Below are 19,708 nucleotides of genomic sequence, written 5' to 3'. Positions count from 1 at the left end.
GTTTTGTCTTTTCCCCATCTTCTTCACTGTGAAGCACTATACAGGGTGGTCCATTGATACTGAGCGGGCCAAATATCTCACGAAATAAGCATCAAACGAAAAAACTACAAAGAATGAAACTCGTCTAGCTTGAAGGGGGAAACCAGGTGGCACTATGGTTGGCCCGCTAGATGGCGCTGCCATAAGTCAAACATACACTCCTGGAAATTGAAATAAGAACACCGTGAATTCATTGTCCCAGGAAGGGGAAACTTTATTGACACATTCCTGGGGTCAGATACATCACATGATCACACTGACAGAACCACAGGCACATAGACACAGGCAACAGAGCATGCACAATGTCGGCACTAGTACAGTGTATATCCACCTTTCGCAGCAATGCAGGCTGCTATTCACCCATGGAGACGATCGTAGAGATGCTGGATGTAGTCCTGTGGAACGGCTTGCCATGCCATTTCCACCTGGCGCCTCAGTTGGACCAGCGTTCGTGCTGGACGTGCAGACCGCGTGAGACGACGCTTCATCCAGTCCCAAACATGCTCAATGGGGGACAGATCCGGAGATCTTGCTGGCCAGGGTAGTTGACTTACACCTTCTAGAGCACGTTGGGTGGCACGGGATACATGCGGACGTGCACTGTCCTGTTGGAACAGCAAGTTCCCTTGCCGGTCTAGGAATGGTAGAACGATGGGTTCGATGACGGTTTGGATGTACCGTGCACTATTCAGTGACCCCTCGACGATCACCAGTGGTGTACGGCCAGTGTAGGAGATCGCTGCCCACACCATGATGCCGGGTGTTGGCCCTGTGTGCCTCGGTCGTATGCAGTCCTGATTGTGGCGCTCACCTGCACGGCGCCAAACACGCATACGACCATCATTGGCACCAAGGCAGAAGCGACTCTCATCGCTGAAGACGACACGTCTCCATTCGTCCCTCCATTCACGCCTGTCGCGACACTACTGGAGGCGGGCTGCACGATGTTGGAGCGTGAGCGGAAGACGGCCTAACGGTGTGCGGGACCGTAGCCCAGCTTCATGGAGACGGTTGCGAATGGTCCTCGCCGATACCCCAGGAGCAACAGTGTCCCTAATTTGCTGGGAAGTGGCGGTGCGGTCCCCTACGGCACTGCGTAGGATCCTACGGTCTTGGCGTGCATCCGTGCGTCGCTGCGGTCCGGTCCCAGGTCGATGGGCACGTGCACCTTCCGCCGACCACTGGCGACAACATCGATGTACTGTGGAGACCTCACGCCCCACGTGTTGAGCAATTCGGCGGTACGTCCACCCGGCCTCCCGCATGCCCACTATACGCCCTCGCTCAAAGTCCGTCAACTGCACATACGGTTCACGTCCACGCTGTCGCGGCATGCTACCAGTGTTAAAGACTGCGATGGAGCTCCGTATGCCACGGCAAACTGGCTGACACTGACGGCGGCGGTGCACAAATGCTGCGCAGCTAGCGCCATTCGACGGCCAACACCGCGGTTCCTGGTGTGTCCGCTGTGCCGTGCGTGTGATCATTGCTTGTACAGCCTTCTCGCAGTGTCCGGAGCAAGTATGGTGGGTCTGACACACCGGTGTCAATGTGTTCTTTTTTCCATTTCCAGGAGTGTATATCAACTGCGTTTTTTTAAACAGGAACCCCCATCTATTATTACATATTCGCGTAGTACCTAAAGAAATATGAATGTTTTAGTTGCACCACTTTTTTCTCTTTGTGATAGATTGTGCTGTAATAGTCACAAATGTATAAGTACTTGGTATCACGTAACATTCCGCCATTGCGGACGGTATTTGCTTCGTGATACATTACCCGTGTTAAAATGGACCGTTTACCAATTGCGGAAAAGGTCGATATGATGTATGGCTATTGTGATCAAAATGCCTAACGGACTTGTGCTGTGTATGCTGCTCGGTATCCTGGACGACATCATCCAAGTGTCCGGACCGTTCGCCAGATACTTACGTTATTTAAGGAAACGGGAAGTGTTCAGCCATATGTGAAACGTCAACCACGACCTGCGACAAATGATGATGCCCAAGTAGGTGTTTTAGCTGCTGTCGCGGCTAAACCGCACATCAGTAGCAGACAAAGTGCGCGAGAATCGGAAATCTCAAAAACGTCGGTGTTGAGAATGCTACATCAACATCGATTGCACCCGTACCATATTTCTATGCACCAGGAATTGCATGTCAACGACTTTGAACGTCGTGTACAGTTCTGCCACTGGGCACAAGAGAAATTACGGGACGATGACAGATTTTTTGCACGCATTCTATTTAGCGACGAAGCGACCAATAGCGGTAACATAAACCGGCATAGTATGCGCTACTGAGCAACGGAAAATCCACGATGGCTGCGGCAAGTGGAACATCAGCGACCTTAGCGGGTTAATGAATGGTGCGGCATTATGGGAGAAATTATAATTAGCCCCCATTTTATCGATGGCAATATAAATGGTGCAATGTATGCAGATTTCCTACGTAATGTTCTACCGATGTTACTACAAGATGCTTCACTACATGACAGAATGGCAATGTACTTCCAACATGATGGATGTCCGGCACATAGCTCGCGTGCGGTTGAAGCGGTATTGAATAGTGTATTTCATGCAGGTGGATTGGAGTTCGAAGCACCATACTATGGCCCGCACGTTCACCGGATCTGACGTCCCCAGATTTCTTTCTGTGGGGAAATTTGAAGGATATTTGCTATCGTGATCCACCGACAACGCCTGACAACATGCGTCAACGCATTGTCAATGCATGTGCTAACATTACGGAAGGCGAACTACTCGCTGTTGAGAGGAATGTCGTTACACGTATTGCCAAATGCATTGAGGTTGACAGACATCATTTTGAGCATTTATTACATTAATGTGGTATTTACAGGTAATCACGCTGTAACAGCACGCGTTCTCAGAAAAGTTCACAAAGGTACATGTATCACATTGGAACAATCGAAATAAAATGTTCAGTCGTACCTACGTTCTGTATTTTAATTTAGAAAACTTACCTATTACCAACTGTTCGTCTAAAATTAAGAGCCATATGTTTGTGACTATTACAGCGCAATCTATCACAAAGCGAAAAAAGTGGTCCAGCTAAAACATTCATATTTCTTTACGTACTACATGAATATGTAATAAAAAATGGGGGTTACTATTTAAGAAAACGCAGTTGATATCCGTTTGACCTATGGCCGCGCCATCTAGCGGGTCAACCATAGCGCCATCTGGTTTTCCCCTTCAAGCTAGATAAGTTTCGTTCTTTGTAGCTTTTTCGTTTGACGCTTATTTCGTGAGATATTTGGCCCGGTCACGATCAATGGACCACCCTGTATATTGAGCTGTCACTGTCACTGTTTCACTGTTTACCAGCTGTAAAAACAAACATTGCGGACCGTGGAACAATTGAAGGTGTTTCTGGCGATTGTTCTGAATCTTTCAGAGGTGTCTGTGCATTTTGTGTGTGTGTGTGTGTGTGTGTGTGTGTGTGTGTGTGTGAGAGAGAGAGAGAGAGAGAGAGAGAGAGAGAGAGAGAGAGCAGGTTTGACTGTTCACATGTGTGGAGAGGGGGCGAAGAGCTCTATAGGTTGGTCTTATCTGATTATTCTTTGAGGGCAGAGAACAGAGTTCCTTTACAGAGAGCTGTATATTCATTTAACAGTTTCTTTTGCTAAAGGCGGACTCCATCCAAAAACATACGTATTGTTAAAGCAATCACGGGAAAAAAGAGCTTCAACCCCAAGTAGATTGTGTGTAATATATTTTGCATCATCTTCTCCAAGGAGTACATTTCTTGCACGGCCAGCACGATAATACAAAAATCGGAGCAGGTTATAAATTCTCAATCTGGATTCTCCGCAGCTGCTGCAGTGCCTTAAGGGCTACGTGGAACTCTGCATTGTAGATGGTACATACTATGGGAAGGCGGCCTAACAACAAGTGTGATGCATTGTCACATGTGATTTTCGACGTTTTCGTACACTGTCTTCGCCGTGCTTTTACTCTTACCCTGATCCATCCAAAGAAATGATCTTCTCCAAAGGTTTGAGCGTCTGAAGGCATCCTTTACTTTGCTGGTGTTAATCTCTGTCTCAGGACAGCAACGCTCGATATAGTGCAAATATACGTTTCAATCTCCGCATGGCAACAATTACTGTCGGTTTGAACAATGTAAACTGTTTAAAAGGGCAGATTGATTTTTACAGGTGTTTAACATAGTGATGGTCCAGGTAACGTGTGAGGGCGCGCGCGCGCGTGTGTGTGTGTGTGTGTGTGTGTGTGTGTGTGTGTGTGTGTGTGTGTGTGCGTTTGTGTGTGCAAGCGTGCGCGCAGGAGAGCTTTTCCTTTTATTGGCCATCTGTAAATACAAAATGAAGTAGGAAGTCCCACAGATTTCGAAAATTTACAGCGAACAAGAAGCTGGTATCTACACTGGTCCGAAAGCGTACCAATTACGTGCCAGTTCCTTTCCACTAATATTAGATAGGTAGGAAGGTTAACACTTTCCGTGACTGTCAGAGGACAGAAGACGGAGATTTAAGGCACTTGTGGTTTTCATATAGTTTCTACGAACCACAGCAACACTGCTTACTGTGAAACTTTGTGAAATTGAAGGTACCTATTCTCACAAGTGTTCGGGTTCTATTGTGTGATGAAGGTACTGAAACATAAAACCCTTAATGAAACATACAGCCCTTACATGAGATAGTAACTTGTGTTCATTAACTATGGTGTACCGGCTGCGGTTACACAAACTTGAGTCCGCAGCTCGTGGTCTAGTGGCCAGCGTTGTTGCCTCTGGATGACGGGGGTCCGGGTTTGATTCCCAGCCGGTTTGGGGATTTTCTCTGCCCGAGGACTGGTATTATGCCTATGTTGATACCATAAAATAATTTTGGACATTGCTCAAACACTTTATATTCTCTACACTCTCTGTATACGTTTTTACATTTGTACCAAGCTCTTAGCCATAAGGTATATTAAACCGAATTCAAATAATAATGAAATATACCCTGATGTAAATTATAGAAAGATGTATATGTAACTGAAGAAACGTATTTTGAAAAGAACCGGTCGTGTATCTGTCAAGTATCCGTGTATCGAAAATAGAGTTGAATTGCATTCGAAGCAGTTGAGTTCTATAATGTCACGAATAATAGTAACACAATCATTACCGTGTGATCAGGAGTGAACGTTTAGCTGACTAAAATAGTTACTGTTTGAACGTAAAGAATCAGCCACACTATTGACGGTATGTGATGATGTGGAGTATAACAGATTACGGATTAGTAACCGACAGTTTGGTCTAGTGCGCAACTGTCATTCCCGGAAACACAATAGAACGACGCTGTAGGATAGGGAAACGTTCTGTCTTTTTTTCTGCATATTTATCTCTTACTACTTTTTATTTTTGAGTGATTTTTCATATTTTACGTCTTTTTATTTTTAATCTAGATATAAAGGTTGTCAGTATTCAGTTACAAATTGTTCTTTATCTGTATGGAAATTACGAGTAATTTTTCGATTGATGAGGATTAAATCAATGAAAGGAAATCCGTTCAGAAAACCTGAACAGCAGATTAATGAATATCTGTGGCAAATTTAAATCTGTACCAGCAATGGTGACTTAAGACTTCCAATATAAGCAGTGGCCCTCATTCTGCCAAAGGCCCTGGTGAAATAGGGCGGAAGAGCGGACAGAGCTTCTGAGCACGTTGTTGTCCTTACGAGAGGGGAGGGCGGGGGGGAACTGCCCATAAATGCGGAAGAATGAGCAACGACCAATGGCATGAGGACGCTAAAGGCAGTGTTCTACAAGTCGGGGCATGGAATGTCAGAAGTTAGAAAGTGGTAAAGAAGCTGGAAAATCTGAAAAGGGAAGTGCTAAGGCTCAGTCTACATATAGTCAGGTCAGTGAAGTGGAATGGAAAGAAGACAAGGATTTCTGGTCACATGAGTGTGGGGTATATCAACAACAGTACTAAATGGTATGACGGGAATATGATTCGTTATGAATAAGAAGATAGGGCACAGAGTCAGATATTGTGAACATTTCAATGATAGGATTGTTCTCATCAGAATCTACAGCAAACCAAAACCGACAGCAATAATTCAGATAGAAATGCCGACGTCGTAGGCCGAAGATGAAGAGATAGTATATGCGTATACTGAATGGGTAATTCACTACGTAAAGGAAGATGGGAATGTAATAGTCATGGGGGGATTTGAATGAAGTTGTAGGGGAAGAAGTAGAAGAAAGGGTTACGGGAGAATATGGGCTTGGTACTAGTACTGAGAGAGTAGAAAGAGTAATTAAATTTTGTGATTTATTTCAGCTAGCAAAAGCGAATAATCTGTTCAAGAATCAAAAAAGAAGGAGGAAGATGTGGAAAATGTCGGTATGTACGGGAAGATTTCAGTTAGATTACGTCATAGTCAGGCAGAGATTCCGAAATCTTATACTGGACTGTAAATCTACCCACTACCCAGGAGCAGATACAGACTCAGATCAGAATTAAGTGGTGATGAAAAGTAGGCTGAAGTTTAAAAGACAAGTTAGGAAGAAACAAAGTGCAAAGAAGTACTAACGGATGAAGAGGTACGCTTGAAGTTCTCTGAGCCTATAAATACTGCGATAAGGAAAAACAGTAGACAGTTCAGCTGAACAGGAATGGAGAGCTATGAAAAGGTCAACCACAGGAATCGGAAAGAACAACATAGGTAAAGGTAAATGCGAAGAAACCATGGGTTACAGAAGAAATACTTCAGCTTCAGCTGATCGATAACAGAAGGAAATGCAGGGAACTTATGGGGGAAATGGTTCATGGAATATGTGAAGAAATCGACGAAGAAATTGTCGTCGGAAGGACTGATTCAACATATAGAAAAGTCGAAACATCCTTCGGGTGAAATTAAAAGAAATGGTTGTAACACTGAGAGTGCAATAGGAATTCCACTGTTAAATGCAGAGGAGAGGGCTGTTAGGAGGAAAGAGTAAACTGAATGTCTCTCTGAGGAGGAATACTTTCTGATGACGTGATAGAAGAACAAACAGGATTCGATACGGAAGAGAGAAGGTCACCAGTAGTAGAACCAGAATTTAATAGAGATTAGGAACACTGAAGATTGAATAAGGCAGAATGGATAGATAACATTACATCATAATTTCTAAAATCATTGGAGTAAATGACAACAAAACGATTTACGTTGGTGTGTAGAATGTATGAGTCTAGCGATATATCATCTGACTTTCAAGAAAACATCATCCACACAACTTTGAAGATTGCAAGAACCGACAAGTGCGAGAATCATTGCAATGAGGTTAATAGCTCACGCATCCAAGTTGCTGATGAGACTAATAAACAGAAGTATTGAAAATTAAATTGTGGATTTGTTAGATGATCATTAGTTTGGCTTTAGGAAAGGCAAAGGCGCCTGAGACGTAGTTCTTCAGTTGCGGCTGATAATGGAAGCAAGACTAAAGAAAAATCAAGACACGTCCATAGGATTTTTCGTCGTGGAATTTGTATTTCACACCGTCAAACAGTGCAAGGTGTTCGAAATTCTGATCGAGACAGGGATAAGCCATAGGGAAAGACGGGTAAACACAATATGTACAAGAGCCAAGAGGGAAATATATAGTGGAAGATCAAGAACGAAGTGCTCGGATTAAAAATGGTGTAAGGCAGGGATGTAGTCTTTCACCCCTATTTTTCAATCTCTACATAGAAGAAGCAATGATCGAATTTAATGAAAGTTTTAAGAGTGGAATTAACATTCAAGATGAAAGGATATCAATGATACCATTCGCTGATGACATTTTTGTTCTCAGTAAAAGCGAAGAAGAATTGCAGGACCTGCTGAATGGAATGAATGAATGAGTAGAGAACGTGGATTGAGAGTACATCGAAGCAAGATGGCAATAGTGAGAAGTAGCAGAAATGAGAGCACCGAGAAACTTAAGACCAGTACTGGCGTTTACGAAACAGTTGAAGTTAAGAAATTCTGCTACCTAGGTGACAAAATAACCAATGACGGACGGAGCAAGGATATAAAAAGCAGTCTAGCACTGGCGAAAAGGGCATTCCTGGCCACGAGAAGTCTACTACTATCAAACATAGGCTTCAAGTTGGGAAAGAAATTTCTCAGAATGTAGTTTTTTAGCACAGCATTGTGTGACAGTGAAACATGCACTGTGAGAAAACCGGAAAATAAGAGAATCAATAACTTGAGATGTGGTGCATTAGAAGAATGTTGAAAATCACGTGGACTGGTAAGTTTTGCAGTGAAGAAGTTCTCTGAGAATAAGCGAGGAAAGGAATATATGGAAAACAAGAAGGAGCTGGATGATAGGACATCTGTTAAGACATCGTGGAATAACTTCCAAGCTAGTAGAAGGAGCTGTAGAGGGTAAAACATTTAGAAGAAGACAGGGCTTGGCTTGGCTTGTTTAGGGAAGGAGACCATACAGCGAGGTCATCGGTCTCATCGGATTAGGGAAGGACGGGGAAGGAAATCGGCCGTGCCCTTTCAAAGGAACCATCCCGGCATTTACCTGGAGCGATTTAGGGAAATCACGGAAAACCTAAATCAGGATGACCGGACGCGAGTTTGAACCGTCGTCCTCCCGAATGCGAGTCCAGTGTGCTAACCACTGCGCCACCTCGCTCGGTAAGAAGACAGGGATTAGAATATATCCAGCAAATGAGAACGCAGGTTGTATGTGCTACTCTTAGATGAAGAGATTGGCACAGGAGATGAATTCGGGTCACATCAAACCAGTCAGAAGAAAAAAAAGGACAAAAGAGAAAAAAACCAGATTGAACTTCGACCTCTTGTTTCTCGCGAGTAGGCGCCCTAAGCAGTTATGTCTTCTCACAATCCCAGCAGCACAAAACGAAACAATCAACACTGGTAACATAACTATGTAGAAATAATTAAAAAGAAAAGCGTCCGGTTTGGATCAGGAGGCATGCTCATATGGCCTAATTGTTCATCTAGGAGTAATAAGCGATAGAAATATTAATGAATGAAATAGTGTCTACGTAAATCACAAAACGCAGCTTGAAAGAGAAGTTCTGGACGAAGAATTTTAGGCTTTAAGAAGGGTGTATTTCATTAAAACAGCTAGTAAAAATATATCATGGTCTTCAACGAAGAACGCCTTATAGGTTGATTTGATAATGTTATATAGCGTATAAGAAGTTGGGAGGAGACTATGCACGCTAAGAAGAAACGTTCCTTAAAAACCATGTTCATAACGGGGTGAGGTAGCCAAAAAAGGTGTTTTGGTGAAAATACGCTGGGTTTAAGTTGAAAAAAAAAAAGTTGGGGTGCCCACTCGTTAGAAGCATTCTGGTCTTTCCCAAATTCGTGTACCACGAGTATTAATTAAATGAAATTTTGATTCATAGATGACGGTATGGAAATACTTATATATTACAGCTTATATAATCACTAGAATGAAATAAGATGTGCTGAAATTATTTCAGATATAGTGTTCTCGTGCTAAAGGCGTCACTTAGAGCCGCATTATACTGTCTACATCGACCAAGTTGGCGCAGCGGATAAAATATTGGACTATCATTCCCAAAATAATTTAGGAAACTCTGGATTTGACTTTTCGTGGACAATGATGTCTCTTGCGGCATAGCAGAAACCCAGACTGAGATATGATGGGCAACTATTCGGTCTGCTGTTTCAAAGGAACTATTAAGGATTTGCCTTAAGCACTCTGAGGAAACCAGAGAAAACGTATACAATGATGGAACTGAGAAGTATTACCTCATGAACACCTGGACCAAAGGGTACCAAACTGAACTCCAGTATTATCGTACCGGTTGGATACATTGATTAATTTTTCATGCTTACTCAGGATATGTGGTATGATCATTACAGAAATAAGCTATCCCTACAGACGTGGAATGGTGTTAGTACATGACTGCTGCTTGATGGGTATAACGTTGCTAGAACTTTTAAACTGAAGATACTGGAACACAGAACGCCCAAAGGACGGACACGTTAAGCTTATCATCATCTTCCAGACATCGAGAAATGTCAAGTTATTGGTTTGAAAGATATGGAGGCATTACACCGACAGACTGCACAGCGAGTTTGTTGTGATCCAATGAATGCTAAACGAGGGACGACTACAAGAGAACTGTGTGGGAAGAATAATAGGCAGAGGTTATTCCGGAAGATCGAAACCACGAGAAGGTCGTAGGCTTGCCCGGCTGGCTGTCACGAATAGACGGATGTCAACAGCTGAAAACCGGGCATAGGTTATATGCAGAGCGTGAAATAAATAGAGATCTTGAGCTGCCATGCTCCGTTATCGGTGGCACACAACCACAAATAACAGAGATTTGCCGGCCGGTGTGGCCAAGCGGTTCTAGGCGCGTCAGTTTGGAACCGCGAGACCGCTGCTGTCGCAGGTTCGAATCCTGCCTCGGGCATGGCTGTGTGTGATGTCCTTAGGTTAGTTAGGTTTAAGTAGTTCTAAGTTCTAGGGGACTGATGACCTCAGATGTTAAGTCCCATAGTGCTCAGAGCCGTTTGAGCCATTTTTAACAGAGACTTGTGTGGTGTGGAGTGAAAGTTAACTGGAACATTTAGTAGAAGTCAGTGGTGTTCAGCTCAGTCTCGCCTTTACTTGTGGCAGTCAGATCGACGGCAACTTGTCAGCAAGCAACCTGGTGAAATGTCACAGGAATAAGTGATATCTCTCCAACTCTTGCAATTATGGTGCATTATGACGAAAGTGTTGATTCGGTTAGTGCTGTAGGAAGACTGAATTCTCTGACCGCTAATGACCTGGATACCAAATGTAAAAATCTAGCAATTTAATGCAAGACACACCCTCGTTCACACCACTAACGTCTTGAGGAACGTATGCATCCCTGACAGGCCTTGCCAGTCCTCTGATTTGTCATCCACAGAGCATATCTGGGATGTGATGGGAACACGTATATATTCATACCAGTTTCCTGTCAGCAATCGTCGTCAACTAATTCAGCTTGAGTCTCAGCAATCGCCAGTCACTCCTCAGGATGACATCCGGAGGCTGTATGTTTCCATGCCACAATGAATACAAGGGTGCATTTTGCCTGTGTGGGCCACACCTCATACTGATGTTGATGAAGGATATTAGTCCCAAATGGAAAGGAAGTTTAATCGTTTAATATTTTTTTGCTTGATAAACAACTCCAAAGTGTTTGGAAAATATCGAAATGGTAATACTTTCCAGTTTCATCTGTGTATCTGGATGACCAGGCAGGGACTTGAACGCCGTCGTCCCACTGTGAGTCTACCGTGTTACCACTGCGCTGCTCACTAGAGACTTGCAGTCAGTTGTACCGGGGTTCGCATTCCCGTCCAGATTTACTGTCAACAATCGGATTTGGTATCTAAAAGGAAATTAAGGTAATTCTAGTATTATTCCTCTGAAAATGAGCCGAAGATTTCATTCTCTATCCTTTCCAAATCCTGCTGTTTGCACCGACTCCACTGACATAATCGCAGACGGGACGTTAGACCTTAATCTTCTAGCCTCCTTTTCTGCCTACTTAGAAGCTGTTGAAGAAAACACTTGCTGACGCGACACGAAGTCACGACACGAGATTTAGATGCAGGATGGGTTGGTGGATAGTGTGGACTTACCTGGATGGAGAGCTCACGCAGGCGTGGCAGGCCGCGGAAGGCGAACGGCTTGATGACGGAGATGTTGTTGCCATCGAGGGACAGCTTGCGCAGCGAGCGTAGCCCGGAGAAGGCGTCGCTGCGGATCACTGGGAAGTGGTTCTTGGATAGAGACAGCTGCTCCACCGTCTCCGGCAGCGCCTTCACCGGGATCTCCGTCAGGCCGCCCGTGTTGCACAGCACCTGCGGTGAGGACATTTTATGTAGTGGCTGCTCCACAAACTATCACCCACTCGTGACGACGGGCCGGTAGGACGAGGGGCGACCAATGTTTAATCAATACATTTTTTGGCGACCAGTTTTGGTTGAAAAAAACAGAGTTTGTTGTGGGACATCGAGGAATATTCCTGTTTCAGCCCCTATAGTTTCATGAAGTTTTGAAGTAGCCTTCAAAATGTCGTCTGTAGCGGTCGTGCGTTCCAAGCAGAGAGCTGTTATTGAGTTTCTTTTGGTTGGATATTCACCGGCGCTTGAGAATGTCTACGGACACCTGGCAATAAGGAGAAAGAGGGTAAGTCATTGTGCACAGCCGCACACAGCTATGACTCCTGCAGTGTTGGAACGTGCGGACACTCTCATTCGAGGTCGTCGACGGATCAGAACCAAACACCTAACTGCTCGTCCGGACGTCTCTTCTGTTAGTGCTGACACACTCGCCCACCACTTAGGACACTCAAAAGTGTCGTCCGCAGGTCGTGGTCTAATGGTTGATGCCTCTGAATCACGGGTTGCCGGGTTCGATTCCCGGCCGCGTCAGGGATTTTCTCCGCCCGCGGACTGGGTGTTTTTGTTGTCCTCGTCGTCTCATCATCATTCAGGAAAGTGTCGAGACTGGACAGTAAAAAAGATTGGAAACTTGTACTGATAACCACGCAGTTGGGCGCCCCACAAACCACACATCATCATCATCATCATAATCAAACGTGTCTGCCCTCTGAGTTACTCGCCGTGAAACAGAAGACCATAAACAGCAACGAAGGACCATTCGTGCGGAACTGCGACACAAATTTTGTCTGACATCGTCACAGGCGATGAAACATGGTTTTATCACTTAGAACCAGAAACAAAGAGGGATCTATGGGACGGAGTCACCCCACCTCACCTCCTAAGAAAACTTTCAAACCCGCATCCTCAGCCGTTAAATTCATCGCGACTGTCTTCTTAGACCCTGACGGGGCTATCCTGTTTGATGTCCTCCCTTATGGGGGCCGTTGATGAAATTGACCAAAAATGTCAATTTTCGATTTATTTTTTATTTGTTAGTACAACTCATGGACAATAAGTTCCCCAAGTTTCAGTGTTGAAATCGCATACAAAGTGCCTGAAAATTAAAAATGTGACGCGGCCTCCCTACCACGCCCACGTTTTGAAGCAGCACTTCAATATCAGCTCAGTGAACAACGTTTCTGTGTATTACTTTCAACCAAATGTGCGCGGGATACATCTAGAAGGCCGTGATACATACCCTTTGGTTTTAATGATCATCTTTGGCCGATCCTGCACTTCTGAAAAAGTGAGTTCATGACAAAACCCAAAATCCAAATGAGTCTCTAAATTCACTCATATGGAAACGATGCCCTAAAAACACATCTGCATCTGCTACAGTTGTCAGAATTGCGACTTATGATGCAGTTATTGTATTTAATGATGGAAACGTCGGGAGGATGAAGATATTAGAAAAAATGGGCTTCAAGATAGGAAATTTTACTCAAGACATCCTGAGAACAATAGATTTACAGCGCGTCTCTGCAGCTGAAAGGTCGGTTGAAGACCTGGTAAAGGAAAGAAGATAGACAACAAAAAACCAGAAAAGAAGACTTGAAGGGAAAGACGACCCAGAGTACAAATGTGGTGCCATCTGAAGAAGAGACATGAAGGAAAACGTGAGGTTGCACTTTAAATTGCGTTTCCTGAAAAGTTTGTTTTTTTAAAGTTTCTAAAGTTTAAAGTTGTTTTGTTTTTTTAAAGTTTCTAAAGTTTAAAGTTTCAGATTCTATGAATGCTAGAATTATGAAATGTTGTACACACATTTCTGTAAAACTAATAAACGTTGTCTTAGGAGCAAATTTTGAAATTCTGGTTGCAAGCTGAGATATGGGGCAAAAATTGTACTTGTGGAATTATACTTTAAAAAATTTATGAAAATCCTCCTATTTGACCTATTCGAAAAACCTCATGAGAGAAGCTTACAACATATAAAGATATGAAACAGATAAATTTTTGTAGAAATCTCTTGAATACTTTCTGAGAAAAAGGGAACTACATTATTTTTTGAAAATAAAACTTCAAATTTCATTCAAAAACGTTGAATATATATATTCAAAGGATTTTATGTGTAAATGTGTTACTTTCATGTAAAGCGTGGTACAAAATTTCATTGCCATATCTCCAAGACTGTGGATTTGGTGCATTTTTGAAATCGTGTGTGTTTTTCATCAACATCCCCCCTTATGATGCAACGACCAACTCTGATATGTATTGTGCTACCCTCAGCAAATTCAACTAACGATTTCACCTTGTTCGTTGCACACAAAAATACAAACGAACTTCTCCTTTCCATAACAATACAATGTCTCCCACAAGTCTGCGCAACCGAGATGGGCTCACTTCGCTGGACTGTTTTTACTCATCCACCCTGTAGCCTGAATCTCGCACCTTCAGACTTCCGTCTGTTTGGCCCAATAAAGTTGGCACTCCGTAGGAAGCAGTACGTGGATGACGGGGAGGTTACTGATGCAGAAAGACGCTAGCTCAAACGTCGACCAGTGGACTGGTACCATTTAGACATACAGGCCCTCCTAGAGAGGTGGCGTAAGCCAGTCGCGTTGGAAAATAGGGTCTTGTAGATAAAAGAATCGGGAATAATAAGGAGTATTGGTGTCCTGAATAAAACTAACCTGTTTTCAGAAAAAAAAGTGTTGCATTACTTATTGAACGCACCTCGTACGTTGCGAGAATTTATTTCACACTAGAGCCTTTGAGTGCGGCAAGAAAATCTGGATGTAGATTCATAGTGATATTTTCACTACCCAGTCTAGTTTGCTTTTTACCAGTAAAACTTTGCAGTTAGGACTATGAACTGCTGTAGTACTATGTATTAAAGATCTGCAAATAATCTCGGCTTGAGAATGGGAACTCAAGATTTAAATACATGGTGACTTATGAAATGGACTATGTTCAAATCAACAGTTGTATATTGATCTTTAAGAAAACAGTTTTATTTACATAAAATCAAAGATTAAGATAATCTATTTATCTGATTAACGTAGTCATTTACGAAAAATTATATCATCTGTATGTGGCCGCTCTCTCGAATACAATTTTCAATTTTCGCCAGAAGTTACAACTCGTCCTAATTTTGTCACTTATTATTTAATTGCAGGTTTCAACTTCATGACACTTTGGATTTTCTCATAGGTATGCTCTCCTATATACCCCCACAAGAAATAGCCAAAAGCGGACAATTCTGATGATCTTGTTCACCACGTCATGTCACTGAAGAAAGAAATGCGCGTCCAGGGAATAGGTTCCTCATTGTTGCCTTGAACGCAATGTGCCATGTTGCACCGTCCTGCTAGAAACACACTCCGTCTCCTATACAGTTCTGTCAGAAAGAGCATTTTCAGTATGCTTAGGTACCATTCGGAACTCACCCTCACTGTTAAGTAGTCGTTCTTCAAAAACATAAGGACGGGTTACTCCAGCAGAATCTACGGCACATCGCACAGTCACGCGCGGCAAGTAAAGAGGTCTTTCATGAACAACGCAAGGCTGCCTAGGGGCCCACAACGATAATTTTTTTTGTTAATAGAGCCATTTAGGTGGAAACGTGCCCCGTCACCCTTAAGGGTAATTGCATTTGGGATTCTTCAAAGATCAGCCCATAGGCGTCACTGGATGCGGATATGAAGGGGCTTGTGGTCAGCACACCGCTCTCCCGGCCGTATGTCAGTTTACGAGACCGGAGCCGCTGCTTCTCAATCAACTAGCTGCTCAATTCGCTGAGTGCGTCCCGCTTGCCTACAGCTCTCGGAATACCGGATGGTTACCCATCCAAGAACTAGCCCACCCTGAAAGCGCCTAACTTTGGTAATCTGACGGGAATCGGTATTATCACTGCGGCAAGGCCGTTGGCAATAGTGACAGAATTGAGTGACGATGCTCAGCAGATCCACTGTAGAAAAGGGACCTATAGTGATGAGGCATAACATTATAACGATTACCCATCGTGAATGTTCATCTGGTGGCGTCGTAGATACGGGAAGCGGTGAGGAACCTACATGGACGGAAGCGAGACGAATAGGGAATCATTCTAGTTACGATACAGGCTTATAACGGGGAAATTAGTTGAAATTAACGATTTTGGCGAAAGTCACACTGTTATGGATCAGTGCCTGGTAATGAGCATCTCGGAAACGGTAAATCTGGTCGGATGTCCGCTTGCAACTGTAGCGAGCGTCTACAGAAATTAATCGAAGACGGTAAAACCACGAGTAGCCGACAACGTCTTGGAGGTCTACGCCTAATAACAGGATGTGGCGGTCGGAGGCACACCCGCTGTATAAAACGGGATAGGTGGCGATCTGTGGCAGAAAAAAAATGGCACTATGGGACTTAACATCTATGGTCATCAGTCCCCTAGAACTTAGAACTACTTAAACCTAACTAACCTAAGGACAGCACACAACACACAGCCATCACGAGGCAGAGAAAATCCCTGACCCCGCCGGGAATTGAACCCGGGAACCCGGGCGTGGGAAGCGAGACCGCTACCGCACGACCACGAGATGCGGGCGATCTGTGGCAGATATGACGACAGAGTACAGTACTGGTGCGGGCACAAGTGTTTCGGAGCGCATGTTTGAATGGAAACGTGTCGGCTGGTCTGATGAGTCACGTGTCTTGTCGATGACGACCATTCATTCGACGATTCTATCGATGCACGATATGGGTCGTCAACTAGGCCAGTGGCTTCTCGAAATATGCATCATACACTGGCCGGAGGATAGGTGAAGAGGGGAGAGGAGGGGGAAGGGGGTGGCTGCAGGAGCATTCACCTGGGCTGCCATGGACCTGCAGTATTAAAGGAAGAGCTTCGTGACAGCACGGGACCACGTGAACAGTATCGTGGACGAGCTACACTCCTTCATGTTTCATATATTCCACGACGGCGACGCATCTCCCAGCAGGATTAACTGTCCGTGTCGCAAGTCCAGAATCGTGTTACAATGGTTTTAAGAGCATCATGTAATGCGAAGATGTCACGTTGGTGTCTTGTCCACAACATTTTCCTACCTTTAACGTGATGGAACACGTCCGAGATGCTATCGGACATTCGGGAGGACGACGGTTCAATCCCGTCTCCAACCATCCTGATTTAGGTTTTACGTGATTTCCCTAAATCGTTTCAGGCAAATGCCGGGATGGTTCCTTTGAAAGGGCACGGCCGATTTCCTTCCCGATCCTTCCCTAACCCGAGCTTGCGCTCCGTCTCTAATGACCTCGTTGTCGACGGGACGTTAAACACTAACCACCCACGCTATCGGTCGTCAGATGCACACCCACATATCACGAGGCAATAATATGGCTTAACTGTGTGACCTACTCTCAATGTGGGGCTACATATCTCGGGTCACTAACCAACGACTTGTCGAATGCATGACAGGCCGACACGGCGATGTATTCTCTTGCAAAGGTAGACGAACGCGCTGTTAAGCAGGTGGCAGTAATGTTTCTGCTCGTCGGTATATGTCTATAATAAAATTTGTCACAAGTTCTATATTTTATATTTACTGAGTGTGCTTTCGGACACGACCACTATCAATCAAGACCCAATGGAATTTGATATATTAGCTGCCAGTGGGTGTTGACTTATATCAACGGGGCAAGTTGAAAATTTGTTCAGAACTGGGATTCGAATTCGGGTCTCTAAGAAGATGAGCTGACCACCTCGCCATCCAAACATAGTGGTCACCATAACCGCACGGACTGTCCTAGCACGCCTTCCATCAGATCCGAATTCTCAATTTATACTGCAAACTACTGATGTAATGTCCCTGCTCATTGGCTTTATTAGTGGAGGCATCTCAGCGATTATCATAAGAGTTCGTGCGCGACGTGCATCTACGCTGAAGGGATCATTGGCCACCATCGCCAAAATGTGGTGAGAATCCTTCCAGACATGCCCAAGCTCGAACTCTTACTGGAATCGACGAGATTCCGCGAGCAGTGGGGCTAATGAGCAGGAGCATTACATCAGTAGGGTAAGGTATTAGCAGAGAATGGCTGGATGGTATTGTGGTCAGCGCATCTGTCTAGTAACCAGGAAACCAGCTTCATATCCCGGTCCGGCAAAAATTTCAGTTTGCACCATTGATATGAATCAATGCACACACGCAGAAGCCGGCCACTGCGGCCGAGCGGTTCTAGGCGCTTTAGTCCGGAACCGCACTGCTGCTACGATGGCAAGTTCGAATCCTGCCTCGAGCATCGATGTTTGTGATGCCCTTAGGTTAGTTAGGTTTAAGTAGTTCTAAGTCTAACGTACTGATGACCTCAGATGTTATGTCCCATAGTGCTTAGAGCCATTTTTGAACACACGTAGCTAATGTTTTTTAATTCCATGTGTCCTATATTTTATTTTTTACTAGTGGAGAAACCCACCTTGCCTAGGTATTTATAATTGTGCGACCACGTCCATACCACGCAGCGTGTGGGTTTGTGATTAATATTTATGACGTCTTATCTCCTGGACTATGTGTCGTACAATGATATAATTTTGTAGCTACATCCAGCGGTATATGTGGAAACCTGCGAAATGTATTGCGACTGGAGTAGTAGCAACGAAGTTAAAACTTAAGCGTCATGCGCGATGCCTCAGTTTTTCACGCATCTCATTGTTTATGACGACTTATCTCCTTAACTATATGTCTTAGAACGGTATATTTTTGTAGGTACATTGTATGACATATTTTGATGCTGTCTGCAAAATTAATTGCGAAGAGAGTTAGTAGCAAAGCGTTAACAAATTTACATGTCATGAATGAAGCGGCAGTTATTCAAGAAACTCACTGTTTGTGACGTCGTTTCTCGATAACTACGTGTCGTACAGTGATATAAGTCTGCACTTACATACAGTGTTAGATGTGCATATTGACAGCGGAAAAGTGATAAGCGATTAACATTTTTCCTTTCACCATTTTGTAGGAGTTGTCAGTCCGAAAAAATATGTTAAATGTTTGAAATTATGTGTGGAGTTTGTTGCAAGTACGTAAATGCTCTCATTCTCAAATACTGGATGAATGAAGTCTGGAATTTCACACGTCACGATCTACTCTTCTTGTGCAACTTCCCCCCCCCCCCCCTCCTTCCTCCTTCGATGGGCAAGTGGTTCATAGCCCCATAGTGATTGTCGCCTGACAGTCAACTACTCGTATGTGTATAGCAAGTTCAGTTGAAATCCGTCCAGTGGCTTAGGAGGAGATGTGGAACATAACATAAAAACACATATACACATACATTGTGAGATGGCAAGAACTATGCCCCTTACATGAAGTCATTAAAGTGCACCGAACTCACGTTGAGCGAACAGTAGGGCTGAACAAAAATGACTGACAAGGCACAATGCATCATGTAGAGGGTATAGTATGGACGTATTGGAATAATTAATGTTGGGTGATGGTTTTAAAGTAATTCATGTGACATGAAAACTTTATGGAAACGCTGGAGGCTAGTTTATCTGAGGGAAGTATTCAGAGTTGATCGTGGCCAGGTAGCGGCTGGGGAGCGACGAAGGGAAGTTACAATAGGCAGCTTATGGAGGCTCAAACTCTGAGAAAGAGGTTGCCTTAAGATGAGTGACAGTGAGAGGGTGCTTGACCCCATGCTGGCGTACCGGGAAGCAGATGGAGAACTTGTTTCAGTGAAACATGTGAGAAAGCCACGCTAAGCTACGGTGGAGCGGTCAGCAGAGGCCGAAATATGTGTGTTCGTGACTAT

The 19,708-nt window shown here is 44.1% G+C and overlaps 1 protein-coding gene across 1 annotated transcript in view; it reads right to left on the bottom strand.

Moving 5' to 3' along the window:
- The window catches only part of LOC126095458 (insulin-like growth factor-binding protein complex acid labile subunit), a gene marked incomplete at its 5' end in the record, with an annotated part of 79,461 nt that extends 60,741 nt beyond the window's left edge, over positions 1-18,720 (bottom strand). Inside the window, 2 exons of the mRNA XM_049910250.1 lie at positions 11,672-11,893; positions 18,676-18,720. Of these exons, the coding sequence (XP_049766207.1) occupies positions 11,672-11,893; positions 18,676-18,720 (267 nt within the window). The remainder of the gene's footprint in view (positions 1-11,671; positions 11,894-18,675) is intronic.
- Positions 18,721-19,708: the final 988 nt, after the last annotated feature.

This window comes from Schistocerca cancellata, chromosome 8, assembly GCF_023864275.1.
Source record: "Schistocerca cancellata isolate TAMUIC-IGC-003103 chromosome 8, iqSchCanc2.1, whole genome shotgun sequence".
Taxonomy (NCBI): Eukaryota; Metazoa; Arthropoda; class Insecta; order Orthoptera; family Acrididae; genus Schistocerca; species Schistocerca cancellata.
This window is presented reverse-complemented; position numbering and strand designations above follow the sequence as displayed.